Raw genomic sequence first — 12778 nt, 5'->3', positions numbered from 1 at the left:
GCCCAGTCTCCCACGTCAGGGGCTTTAAGGAGCACTAGTCTCTGCCTCAGAGTGGACGGAGGTGGGGGTCAACTGCCCTTGAGGCTCCTGAGGGAATTCGGAGAGACGAGGGAAAACAACCTGATTGATGGTATTCTTGAGTTAGAACCTGTCCCACAGGTGACGACCGCGCTTCCAACCCCACAGGAGTCCTCAGCCAGACCACTCGTGGTGACACGTGAGCGGAGGGGACCCGGTGTCCGGGCACAGAGCTCTCTCAAGTCATAATCACAGGGTTTCTAGGGGCCAGGAGAGAGCACCCAAACTTCTGGGAGAAGTTGAACTTGCGCCGCCGTCCTTCTCTTAGAGGGTGCGCAGACCCTCAAGCCCCACCCCAGACCCACGAAGCCCGCGCACCTGCCCCTGCAGGAGGGAAAGGGGGGCTGAGGGGAGGAAGGGAAACGCCCGGTCATGCTCGCTCTGTTTGTTCTGGGCCTGGCCATTGACGCAAGAGGCCTTATCATTGGGTCCTCAGGCTGGGCTGGGCAGGGCAGATCAGATCCGAGAGTTGGGGTGATTCGTCCCCGCTGGCTTGCGGGAGAGAGGAAAGGAGAGGGACCAGGGAAGGCTGCAGCAGAGCAAGGAAGAAGCTGCCGGCAGGGCCCATGAGGAAGACACTCGTTCTTTTGCTGCTGGTGCTCTTGGACTTGGGGCTGGCTCAACAGCGGCTCCACAGGTGAGGCCACGTCCCCAGCACCCTGTCCTCAGACCCCATCCAGCGGGCACCGCTGCCTGCCCTCGAGCTTAGGGCTGCCCTGGGAGAGGAAAGCTGACGGGGAAATAAAGAGGAGAACGAAGGGCTGGGGAAAGCGGCCTTCTTGTGTTGGCCTTGACCTCCAGCCCATGACAAACCATCCCTCTGCCCCGACCTCTGACAGAACTCCCTGGCCAAGCCCAAGGGAGCTTCTCACACTAGTGGAAAACGGGAGCCTGCAGCTGTGGTTGGGGGCTCGGAGGACCGAGCATGTCCCCGAGGGAATGACTGTGGCTGCCCCCAGGAGTCTTTCTCTCCCTTTAAATCAATCCTTTATGAGGTTCACACACAACTGCGGACCATTTTCCTAGATGACCTCAAAGAGCTCATCTCTGAGAGGGAGGGCCACTTCAAGTCTAAGGTTCTAAGACTCTTTTTTTTTTTAAAGATTTTATTTATTTATCTGACAGAGATCACAAGTAGGCAGAAAGGCAGGCAGAGAGAGAGGAGGAAGCAGGCTCCCCGCTGAGCAGAGAGCCCGATGCGGGGCTCGATCCTAGGACCCTGGGATCATGACCTGAGCCGAAGGCAGAGGCCTAACCCACTGAGCCACCCAGGCGCCCCGGTTCTAGGACTCTTAAGGAGCAGAGACAAGACTAATAGGCCGGGGGCAGAGAGGGCACGAATTCTGGCCAAACTGTGGCCAATTCTGGCAACTCTGCTGCCTTGCAGATCTCCTCCTGTGTAATTTCCCAGTTTACCTCTGGAAGAATGGGGTGGGGAGAGGGGAGGGTCTGAGGCAGAGCTGCACCTGTGTCTCACACGGGCTCTGTCCTCAGGGTGCCCCTCAGGAGGCGACAGTCCCTCCGGAAGAAGCTGCGGGCACGGGGCCAGCTCTCTGAGTTCTGGAAATCCCAGAATTTGGATATGATCCAGTTCACTGAGTCCTGCACGATGAACCAGGATGCCAGCGAGCCCCTCATCAACTACTTGGATGTGAGGCACTCCTGGGGCAGGGGGTTGGGAAGGGGGAGAGGGGAGGATGGCTTGGCCTCTGGGCATGGCCAGTGTCGGTCAGCGACACTGAAGGCCAGGGAGGATTTCTCTTCTAGGATAACCCATAGGGACCGATCCCCTGGGTCCCCGTGGACATGACCGAGTAAGCCCCCATGCATCCAAATGGGCAGAGCTCTCTGCAGAAGAAAAGGTCTCCCAAACAGAAGGGTCCTGCTCTGTGTCCTTGGCCAAATGATTTAACTTTCACAAGCTTTCGCTCCCTGATTGTAGAACAAAGGCATTACAAGTCCTCTGTCTTGCTCACAAAGCAATTAAGAGAAGTAAAGCAAATGAGAGCTAAAGAAGTACAGGAGACTTGATTTCCCCTGTGTCTGCTCTTTCTACCTTCTGTTGCCACTCCCCAGGCTCTGTAAGCTCCAGTCCACGCTAACCCAGGCTTTGGTCCCAGAAAGCTCTCCCAAGGCTCCCTGGTGAGCACCTTCCCCTTTCCCACCCCCCACCCTCTGCTCCCTTCCCTCCCTCCCGTGTAGATGGAATACTTCGGCACCATCTCCGTGGGCTCTCCACCGCAAAACTTCACAGTCATCTTCGACACTGGCTCCTCCAACCTCTGGGTCCCCTCTGTGTACTGCACCAGCCCAGCCTGCAGTAAGTGGGGCCCTGCAGTAAGCACGGAATGGCAGCTGGGGTCTGGCACTCTGGGGGAGGGCACCTTGACTTCCAGAAACTGGTGCATGGCACACCACCTTCCCCTCTCCACCTCGAGTCTGCCCTGGGAGTGCCTATGGTAGAAACAGTGCTGGGCCAGGGAGAGAGCTAAAATTTGACTGCTAGCCAAGCTAGCAACTTTCATACAGACCAGAATTAATAGGAGAAAACTCAGCCACTGAAAATACAAACTCAGTTCAAATCTTTGAACACACAATGACTCACTCTCTTTGGAACACCCAAAACAATGTTAGGGGTAGGGAGAGTTCCATTCAAATGGCTGTTTCTGGGCGGGTAGGTGGGCTGGGTTCCAAGGCTGCCTATTCACCTGCTTCAAGAGGGTTTGGTGGCCCATCCCAGGATATCGGAGGTGCGACTGATGGGGCACAATATAGGGGTGGGTTCATTGCCCCAGAGGTAACTCAGGCATCTTTGTTAGCAAAGGGTAGAGCTAAAAAGAGATGCCCGAGTCTGTTCTGGGTAAGTTCTAGAGACACGATGTCTCGGAAAACCTCAGGATTAGGTGTCTGCGGGCTAAGCAAGGAGTTGAGAGTCGTTGCCTGGAATGGGGTTTGTTTACCCCTGGGTTTCTTTTGAATGCCAGGCTTGGAACCACACTAGTCGAAAGAGACTTCTGCTGGCATCTGATACAGGACACTTACCTTGGTGTGCCTTATGAGGTCACTGTGGGTGGTCATGTTTGCCCAGAGATGACTAGTTGGTCCCTGATTAGGCCACCACATGTGGCCTACAAGTAACTCACTAAGGTGGGCCATAGCCAGCCTTTCTAGAGGCCTCCACTCCATCTTGGGAGTTGAGGGAAGAGAGCTTGCATCTGTGGGGTATCAGGGCAGGAAGAAGGGAGTGAGCTGGCAGCCCAGGCAACAGCAGCATCCTTGCTTTCCCAGAGACACACACCAGGTTCTACCCTTCCCAGTCCAGCACGTACAGCACACTGGGGAGTCATTTCTCCATTCAGTATGGGACCGGGAGCTTGTCTGGAATCCTCGGAGCTGACCGAGTCAATGTGAGTACAATTCCTTCATCTCTTCTCTTTTGTACAGAAGCTTGGGAAACAGAATATTCTTCAGAGCCATTAGGGGAACACATTCAGATCAGCCTCAGGAAGAGGTGGAAACAAGGAACTGGCTTCCAGGGAAAGGGAGAAGCCCGGCCAGGCAGGAGTAGCCCTTCCTGCTTGAGATCATGGCAGCGGGCCAGTCTGCTCAGGGTGCTGGGTTCTAGAGTGGCAGCACGGACGAATTCCACAGAGAAACGGTGCACAGGGAATGAGTTAAGGCAAGAAGGAGGAAGGAGAGGAAGGAAGGAGAGGAAGGAATTAGAGGGAAGAAAGAGAGAGAAGAATGAAGAAGGAGAAGAAGAAAAGAAGAATGAGTCAAAGATGCTCTCAGTGCAGTAAGGCAAGAAAACAGAAACTAGGGGCATTAAGATTGTAAAGGAAGAAACTATATTGTCATTATTCACATATGACAAGATGCTATATGTAAAAAGTCCAAAAATATGTACAGACCCTTTGGGTTTAATAATTATTTAGCAAAATTGCTGAATACTAGATTAACAAAATCATTTCTATTTCTGAATATCAGGAAAAACAAATGGAAAATAGATTTCAGAGACATTTGTGATTACATCAGAAACATCAAATACCTACAAGTAAACTTAACAAAAAAAATGTGCAAGATCTTCACTCTAAAAACTGCAAAACATTAGTGAGTGAAATTAAGGAAGGCCTACATAAATTGAAAATGACTCAGTATTTCATGACCCAGTATTATAGACAAGTCAAATATTTTCAAATCCACCTATATGTTTAATGTCACCTCAGTCAGAACAATAGCGATTTTTACTAGAAATTGATGAGCTAATTCTAAAATGTATGTGGATACGTAATACACCAAGACAATCTAGATGAAGGAGAACAAACACTACAAATATCAAGGCCTACTTTAAAGCTGTAGTAATTGAGGCAGTGTGGTATTGGCACAAGATAAGCCAATGGACAAAAGGAACAAGATGGAAAATTCAGAAACTACTCTGAATTCTGTTGACCATGAAAGCTGCAGGGGAGGAAATAAGAATGTATTTATTAAATACGTGCAAGGTCCTTTGGATAGCCACATAGTTAAATTAAACTAAAATTAAAGTTAAAAAAAAATCTTGACTCTGACCTCACACGTTATCAAACTTCCAATACACTGTAGATGTTTTTTTTACCTCTAGGCATGGATATGTCCAACAGAGGTCTGCGTGCGTGTCCACCAGAGGACATGTCCAGGCAGCACTGTTAGCCATAGTCTAGACAGGAAACAACCCAAATTCCCAGCAGTGGTAGAATGGATAATGACAGTGTATTCCCACCATGGGATACTGACAGTGAACGAGATTACAACATAGTACCTGGAAGCCAGCAGACGGGTGTTTTTGAGGAAAAGTACAACCAATTAGCAGCGTGCCTGAAGCGGCTTCTGGTCTGGGAGCTCGCTGACCAGGGCAGGTTTGTGAAAACTCACCGAACTGTACACTTAGGATTTCTGCATTAAACTTCCATTTTTTAAAAAAAGATTTTATTTACTTGAGAGATTGAGATCACAAGTACACAGAGAGAGGCAGAGAGTGGGGGGACGCAGACTCCCCACTGAGCAGAGAGCCCGATGCGGGGCTCGATCCCAGGACCCTGAGATCACGGCCCGAGCCGCAGGCAGAGGCTTAACCCACTGAGGCACCCAGGTGCCCCTAAACTTCAATTTAAAAAAAAAGAAAGTTTACATAAAGAACATTGAGGGTGTGGGAACGTGGTGAAACCACTGGGTTCATGTAATCAGGGAAGCTGGGTGGGGGAAGAATTCGCTTCAGACCAGAGGGAGAATCCGGGAATCTGAGACTCTGTGCCAGAGACGTCCCGTGCAGTTTTCTTTCGGGCGCTCTCCCGTCAGGTGGAAGGACTGGTGGTGGTCGACCAGCAATTTGGAGAGAGTGTCACGGAGCCCGGCCAGACCTTTGTGAACGCAGAGTTTGATGGCATTCTGGGCCTGGGCTACCCCTCCTTGGCTGTGGGAGGGGTGACCCCAGTGTTCGACAACATGATGGCGCAGAACCTGGTGGATATACCCATGTTTTCCGTGTACATGAGCAGGTAGGCCCGTCAAGCCCACCAAGGTGAAGGTCAGTGACAACCCCAGGTTGATAACATGGTGCAGCCACGGGAGCATCAGCCTTAGCAGTCAGACACCTGGCATGGGTCCCTTGCTTCACCTAGTACCAGCTGCATGACCTTGGGCTTACCCTCTCTGGGCATTGAAGAAACGGGGCTTGCCTTACTTTGTAGACTGTAGTGCACTGAGCCAGTGGGAGGAATCTCTGGGGTTGGCTCTTCGTTTGTGCAGTGAATAAGTATTTATCAAGTCCCTATTACGTGCCGACCACGGTGCCAGGCAGCGGGAGCACCGTGAGACCAGGAAGCCAGTCCCTGCCCTCGGGAAGCTGGTTTCCGATGGGAGGAGGCAGAAAAAATTCAAAAGGAAGCTGATGATAAAATAATGTGTTGTTAAGGGCATAATAAGATGCAGAATTTATTTAATATAGACTATTATTCAGCCTGAAAAAGGAAGGAAATTCTACCACAAGCTACCAGAGGATGAACCGTGAGGACCGTAAGTGAAACGAGCCAGTCACAAGAGGACAAATACCGCTTGATTTCACTTACAGGAGGCTATCCGGAGTCTCACATTCACAGAGACAGGAGAATGGTGGTTGCCAGGTGTGGGGGGAGGAGGAATAGGAAGTTGCTGTTTAATGAGAAGTTCATTAAAGGATTGTGGCCACTCCTGCCTGGGATCCTGAAAGGATCATCTCACCTTCATCCCTACGTAGGACCGAGATTTCTGACCTTTCCGACTCCTCCCCTGTGTGATCTGGCCTCAGCTCACCCTGTTTTCTCATAAGCCCCTGTCCCTTGTTCTCCACTTCCACGCGGAGAGTCTTGAATTTCCTTTATTAAACTGCATGGCTGAAGTTGGGCCCAGCCCGGGCAGACCTGGGAGCAAGAGGGCAGCTTGCCCAGACCCCTCTGCCACCCCCCTGCAGTTTCCTGCTCCCTTCCATCCGGGAAAGATGGGGGAGGATGGGAAAGAGCAAAGCCTTTGCAGTCTGGCTGACCTGGACTGAAGCCCCGAGTCTCAGGTTCCTCAGATGGACACGAGGTTGATGTACGAAATAAATAGGATGAAGCAGGTAAAATTCTCCACCCAGGGCCCGGCACAAAGGCCGCCAACAAACGGGAGTCCTTACCCGCATCTCCCTAAATCTGCTTTCCTATGATGCCTGCAATACCTGGTTCCTTTACCCTTTACCACGGAGCCTCGCAGCGCCCTGAGTTTTGTATTTTTCGGAACCTTTTCCTCCTAAAAATGAATCAGTTTCATGTCCTATTTTCCCAGAATCCTGTTAGGTGCCAGATTATAGTCTGAAAAAGCAGCACCAAGGAAAGTAAATAAATTTTCCAGTTCTAGTAAGTCATGTTGCATTCCCATTAAGGCTTCCTTACCTTGGGACTCTGGGATGAGTCATACAGAAACTCCAGGCACCATCAAAACAAGAGTGGGGAAGATACTTAGGGGAAAAGGCTTTTGGGGGGAGCGGCACATAAGTCACGTGGTGTGTGCACACCCCAGGGGTCCTAGCCTCGATTCTGCATGACTGAGCAGCTGTCCCCATCTACTTCCTCCCTTGCTCTTTTATCAAAAAAGCGTGAAGACGTTCACAAACGATCAGGCAGAGCTATTTCTATACTTCCATCCTTTTGCTCAAAAAGGCCCAGATTAATCAACTTGCAGTAATCAGGAGCCCTGATCTCAAAGCCCGGGCTGATATTTCTGCTTGTCTAGATGCTTGAGGTAGGCGACCAGCTTGTTCCTACGATATCCCAGCGGTCCTTCCCCGATGATCTGCCTTTCTTTCCGTGTAGTGACCCAGAAGGTGGTGCGGGGAGCGAACTCATTTTCGGAGGCTATGACCACTCCCATTTTTCTGGGAATCTGAACTGGGTCCCTGTCACCAAGCAAGGCTACTGGCAGATTGCCCTGGATGCGTGAGTATTCTCCCCAACGTAGTTACGGTATGAGGCAAGAACTCAAGACAGGCACAAGGCAAATCGGGTTCAGTGAGTTGACCTGAATCAGCGTGCTGGTCCCCAGGAGAGGAGCTGGGGGGTGGGGCGCTCGCCGCGTGAGGCTGGAAATGTGGAGGTGCAGGAGGGGGTCGCGGTTGCCAGGGCAATAGGCATGCAGTACCACGTCTCAGCTTCCCTTCTGGTCCACATGCTGCACCCTCAAGTCAACACAATAGATACAAACCCTCCGCCAATTACCTGAGGCTTATTTCACATTAATTCATACACAGGACCAGGGGTGGGTGACACGGGGTGCAGGAGTGAACCGGACTCAGATTTCGCCTCCACGATGTATGTCTGGAAGATCATACACACACACACACACGCCCCACTACCATTGTGAAATAGACGGTGGTCAGTGGTCTGAAAGACCACCAAAGTGGCCCAGCAGACGGGGCGGGACAGCTCCTATTCTTCTCAAGCAGGGGTTTCCCGGAGGAGGTGACCCGGGCTGGACCTTGACCTACATACATGCAGACATTGTGTGTGGGTGGGGGGCGGCATGGAGCAATCAGGGACGTGGGACCAGATGCCCGTCACATACCAAGCCCTGTGTCAGATAATGCAGGAATTTAAAGCAATATAATTCACGGTTCAATTCTGCCAAGGACACATTTCTGTGAGGTGAGAGCCTGTGCTAGCCACGAGGGACAGAACAGCGGAAAGCCTCAGGGCTCACTGTCTGCTGAGGGTTTTTCAAGCCAGCGGGGCTAACCCACTTATGGGTCATGGTCTCATTTTAGGGCATCATGACGTACATTTTTAATGAGATGGAATAAAATAGAAGATATCAGAGTGCACTTCACATACTAAGGTTAAGCCCTATTTCGTGAAATTTTCATATTGTGTGTGTGTGTATGTGTACGGGGTCTGAAAGTAAATGTATAAATGATCTCAGTCACAGAAAAACTGACAAATATTGATGGGTGAGACCATCAGACTGGGTATCATTACTGTATGTTTGAGAGCCCGGCAGAGGGTGAGAGCCGCTGGGGAGCCTGGGGAACTCCAGGGCCAAGGGGAAGGGGGACTGATGGGGTGGAGACGGGGTGAGGGGTTGGCTGATGACATTTCTTTTGTCCTCAGAATCCAGGTGGGAGGTACGGTGATGTTCTGCTCTGAAGGCTGCCAGGCCATCGTGGACACGGGGACTTCCCTCATCACAGGCCCCTCAGACAAAATCAAGCAGCTGCAGAAGGCCATTGGGGCAGAACCCATGGATGGAGAAGTCTGTGCCTGCTGGGTAGGGAAGAGGCGGGAGCGGGAGAGGGGGAAGGCCTCTAAATGGATCCTCTGTGTTGTGTTTTAGTATGGGGTGGAGTGTGCCAACCTCAACGTCATGCCGGATGTCACCTTCACCATCAGTGGCGTCTCCTACACCCTCCAACCAACCGCCTATACCCTGCTGGTAAGAACTGTTTCCTCATTCTGCAAGTCATAAGGCCTCCCCCACCAGCCCACCACTTCCTCTTTTCAGTCGCCTGCACTCAGGCTGCATCGCCGAGCCCCCCTCCCATCTTCTCCTGCACTGAAGGGGCGTTCCCTCCAGAAAGGACAGAGCTGTCTGTGGTGGAAAGGTGATGGCCAGGCTGGTTCTCTCTCAGTTCCCGTCCTGCCACAAAGCAGGAGCAAACCTTGGACAAGTCATTTAGTGACGTTTTCTGACAGGATTGTAGACTTTACAACGGACAAAAGTTTAGTCCCTCAAACACCCAGTAGGATTGGATATTATTATCCCATTCTGTGGATGAGGATATCGAATCCCAGAAAGTTAGGAGGCTCAAGATACGAGCTACTTGGGAAGGAGGGACAGAATGAGGTTGTAATCGCGTTCAGATGAACATTCTCCTCAGACAAGAAAGTGTTTTTCATTGCAGTAGATTCCTAAGTTTGTAAGGTGAGGTAGAATTCCCCAGAAAGGGAATTCCTGGGGGAAAACTGTAATGGCTTCACACCACAGTTGGCCCAGATTTTCAATTTCACATGCGGTCCTTTGGTGACACTCAACAGGCTGACTTTACTGGAGAGTCACCCACAGCCCCAGGGTGATTGCATCAGAATGGAGGTACTAAGGTGTAGAGGACTTTAAGGACTTAACTACCCCGCCACACCTTGATCTCCATTAACCCCTTCCCCAAGCCGCCAAGCATAAACAGTGCAAGTGAAAACAAATGTTCTTTTAAAGTTTTTATTTAAATGCCAGTTAGTTGACATACAGGGCAATATTAGTTCCAGGCGTACAATATGGCGGCTCACCATTTCCATACCACCCAGTAGTCAACACAAGTGCCCGCCTTCATCCTCATCACCTGGCTCACCCATCCCCCCCACCCAACTCCCCTCTGGTAACCATCAGTTTGTTCTCCGTAGTTAAGAGTCTGTTTCTTAGTTCACCTCTCTCTCTCTCCTTTCCTCTTTGCTCATTTGTTTTCTTTCTTAAATTCCACAAGTGAATGTGATCATATCATAATTGTCTTTCTCTGACTGGCTTCGCTTGGCACTATACCCTCTAGCTCCATCCACAACATCGCAAATGGCAAGACATCATTCTTTTTATGACTGAGTAATATTCATCTATATATATATGTATATATATATATATTATATATATATATATATCCCACATTTTCTTTATCCATTCATCAGTCTGTGGACACTTGGGCTATTTCTGCAACTTGGCTATTGTCTATTGTGGAAAATGCTGCTGTAAACATCGGGGGGCATGTATCTCTTTGAATTAGTATTTTTGTATGCTTTGGATAAATACTTAGTAGTGCAGTTGCATAAAAATCCTAGAAGAGAACACAGACAATAACCTCTTTAACACTGGCCACAGCAACTTCTTTCTAGATACGTCTCCTGAGGCAAAGGGGGAAAAAAAAACCCAAAAATAAACTATTGGAAACTCATCAATGTAAAAATTTTCTGCATGGTGAAGGAAACAATCAATAAAACTAAAAGGCAGTCTACAGAATGGGAGAAAATATTTGCAAATGATGTATCCAATAAAGGGTTAGTATCCAAAATACATAAAGAACTTATAAAACTCAACACCCAAAAACCAAATAATTCAAATAAAAATGGGCAAGAGGCACAAGTAGACATTTCTTCAAAGAAGACGTCCAGCTGGCCAACAGACACATGAAAAGATGCTCAACATCACGGATCATCAGGGAAATGCAAATCAAAACTACAATGAGATGTTACCTCACACATACCAGAGTGGCTAAAATCAACAAGGCAAGAAACAACAGGTATTGGAGAGGATGTGGAGAAAAGGGAACACTCTTGCCCTGATGATGGGATTGCAAACTGGTGCAGCCACTCTAGAAAACAGTATGGAGGGTCCTCAGATAGGACTACCCTATGATCCAGCAATTGCATACTAAGAAAACAAATTTTTGCTTTAAAACACAGCTTCATGTCAAACTCCCTAAGCTTCTCCGACAAAGGGATTCTGGAGATGCCACTATGAACACCACACTGGGGACAAGCTAGACGCTAGTTGTGCCAAGCTCATCAGCCTATATATCCACTGGCCCCCCCATTACCCCCATACTCTCCCACCTGCACCCTATGTGAGTCCCTGCCCACCGCACTTCCTTCCCATTGCCCAGAGTGGTGCCCTTGTCCTTTCCTGCCAGCAGATTTCAATCAGAGCCCCCTCAGTCAGCCAAGGATCCTGTAACAGCATTTCGTGGTCATCCCCTTCCTCTCCAGAAGGCGCGTTAAGCCCTCTGTAAACTTCCCAGACACTCATCAGCAACCTCAAATCTCAAACAGTTGTTGGAAAGACCACACCTGCCTAGTAGACCCCAAGTCTTCGCCAAACTGAAAAGTAAATTTGGGGGAAGTAACACTCTTTCCACAGGACACTGGATGTCTACCTGCCTTGTTCTTCCCCAGAACATCAAGAAAACAGCTGTGTAATTTCTCTCCTTAAAAAACGAAGTTGGGCTTCACTAGAAACTAAAGAAACCAGAATTTAAGCCAAGACCTTTTAAAGCCATCCCTTTTGCTCTTGCAGTCATGCAACAAGGTTTCACTTTTTCCAGTTGTAAAGTGGGAGGGAGGGGGCATGTATGAGAGGTGAACAATTCTCAGAATTGTAGAACTTAGGAGCCCAGATCCACATATACAAGACTATGCACACACTTTGCTGAACAAACAAGTGGAGGGGTGTAGAGCGGGAAGAAGATCAAAACGAGCCAACACTATGACTGTCCAAGGCCATTTGGTATAGTCACCACCACTACCACACAGTACAGCCCTCGTACTTCCCTTTTCTCCCTCTACGTCACTTACACCTTCTTTCCCACCCCAGGACTTTGTGGATGGAATGGAGTTCTGCAGCAGTGGCTTTCAAGGGCTTGACATCCAGCCTCCCGCTGGGCCCCTCTGGATCCTGGGAGATGTCTTCATTCGGCAGTTTTACTCAGTCTTTGATCGTGGGAATAACCGCGTTGGGCTGGCCCCGGCAGTCCCCTAAATCACAGCCTTTTGTCTGTGCCTGCCTGCCCGACACCCCTTGGAAATCCAGCTACGCCCGTTAGGTTGGGGCACCCTTCACAGTGGTCAAAAAGTCATTTTCAGGAAGCTACAGTTCTAGAGCTGAAACTTGAATTAGGTCCACAAAGAGCATATGAACATACACACACACACACACCCGCGTGCACCCACCTCCACCACCATCATGATAGAAACATTAAGTTGTATGCCCATACTTTTTATTGTTGCTAACATTTCCTTTTGGAAATCTCCAGACATGTACACAAGCAGAGATTATACACAGAGATGACCTGCACGTGGACAGGCCTGTTTTATCAGTACCTGCCACCCCTCCTTTCCCCAGCCCACCTGCCTGCATTATCCTGAAGCAAATTCCTGGCATCCCATCATAAATCCTCCCATCCAAGATTTATCCATAAATCCTTGTAATACTCTTAAATAGGCAATCGGTGTTCAGATGTTCCCCATTGTCTGGAAAACATTGGGTGATGTTTATTGGTGACTTGTGTGTATCGGGATGCAAGTAAAATTCAAGTTTGAACTGTCTCTAGTCGACTGCATTCTGAATTTTGCAGGTTGAAAGCCTGAGATGTCCGGCGATGTGGTTCTCTGAGTCCATCTTG

The 12778-nt window shown here is 49.5% G+C and overlaps 1 protein-coding gene across 1 annotated transcript; it reads left to right on the top strand.

Annotated features, from left to right (window-relative positions):
• The first annotated feature begins 606 nt into the window (after window positions 1-606).
• CTSE (cathepsin E) lies at window positions 607-12140 on the top strand. The gene is made up of 9 exons (XM_032878091.1): window positions 607-715; window positions 1573-1729; window positions 2281-2398; window positions 3367-3485; window positions 5413-5612; window positions 7443-7565; window positions 8733-8874; window positions 8956-9054; window positions 11971-12140. Exons 1-9 carry the CDS (start codon window positions 645-647, stop codon window positions 12133-12135), a joined length of 1194 nt encoding a protein of 397 aa, XP_032733982.1. The 5' UTR covers window positions 607-644; the 3' UTR covers window positions 12136-12140.
• The last annotated feature ends 638 nt before the right edge of the window (window positions 12141-12778 follow it).

This window comes from Lontra canadensis, unplaced genomic scaffold (genome assembly GCF_010015895.1).
Source record: "Lontra canadensis isolate GAN:19392208 unplaced genomic scaffold, GSC_riverotter_1.0 scaffold63, whole genome shotgun sequence".
NCBI classification, from domain to species: Eukaryota; Metazoa; Chordata; class Mammalia; order Carnivora; family Mustelidae; genus Lontra; species Lontra canadensis.
This window is presented reverse-complemented; position numbering and strand designations above follow the sequence as displayed.

Coding starts and splice junctions, on each gene's coding strand:
- CTSE (XM_032878091.1), top strand. CDS start 645: ATGAGGAAGACACTCGTTCTTTTGCTGCTGGTGCTCTTGGACTTGGGG. Junction 716..1,572: donor GCTCAACAGCGGCTCCACAG/GTGAGGCCACGT, acceptor CTCTGTCCTCAG/GGTGCCCCTCAGGAGGCGAC. Junction 3,486..5,412: donor TCGGAGCTGACCGAGTCAAT/GTGAGTACAATT, acceptor CTCTCCCGTCAG/GTGGAAGGACTGGTGGTGGT.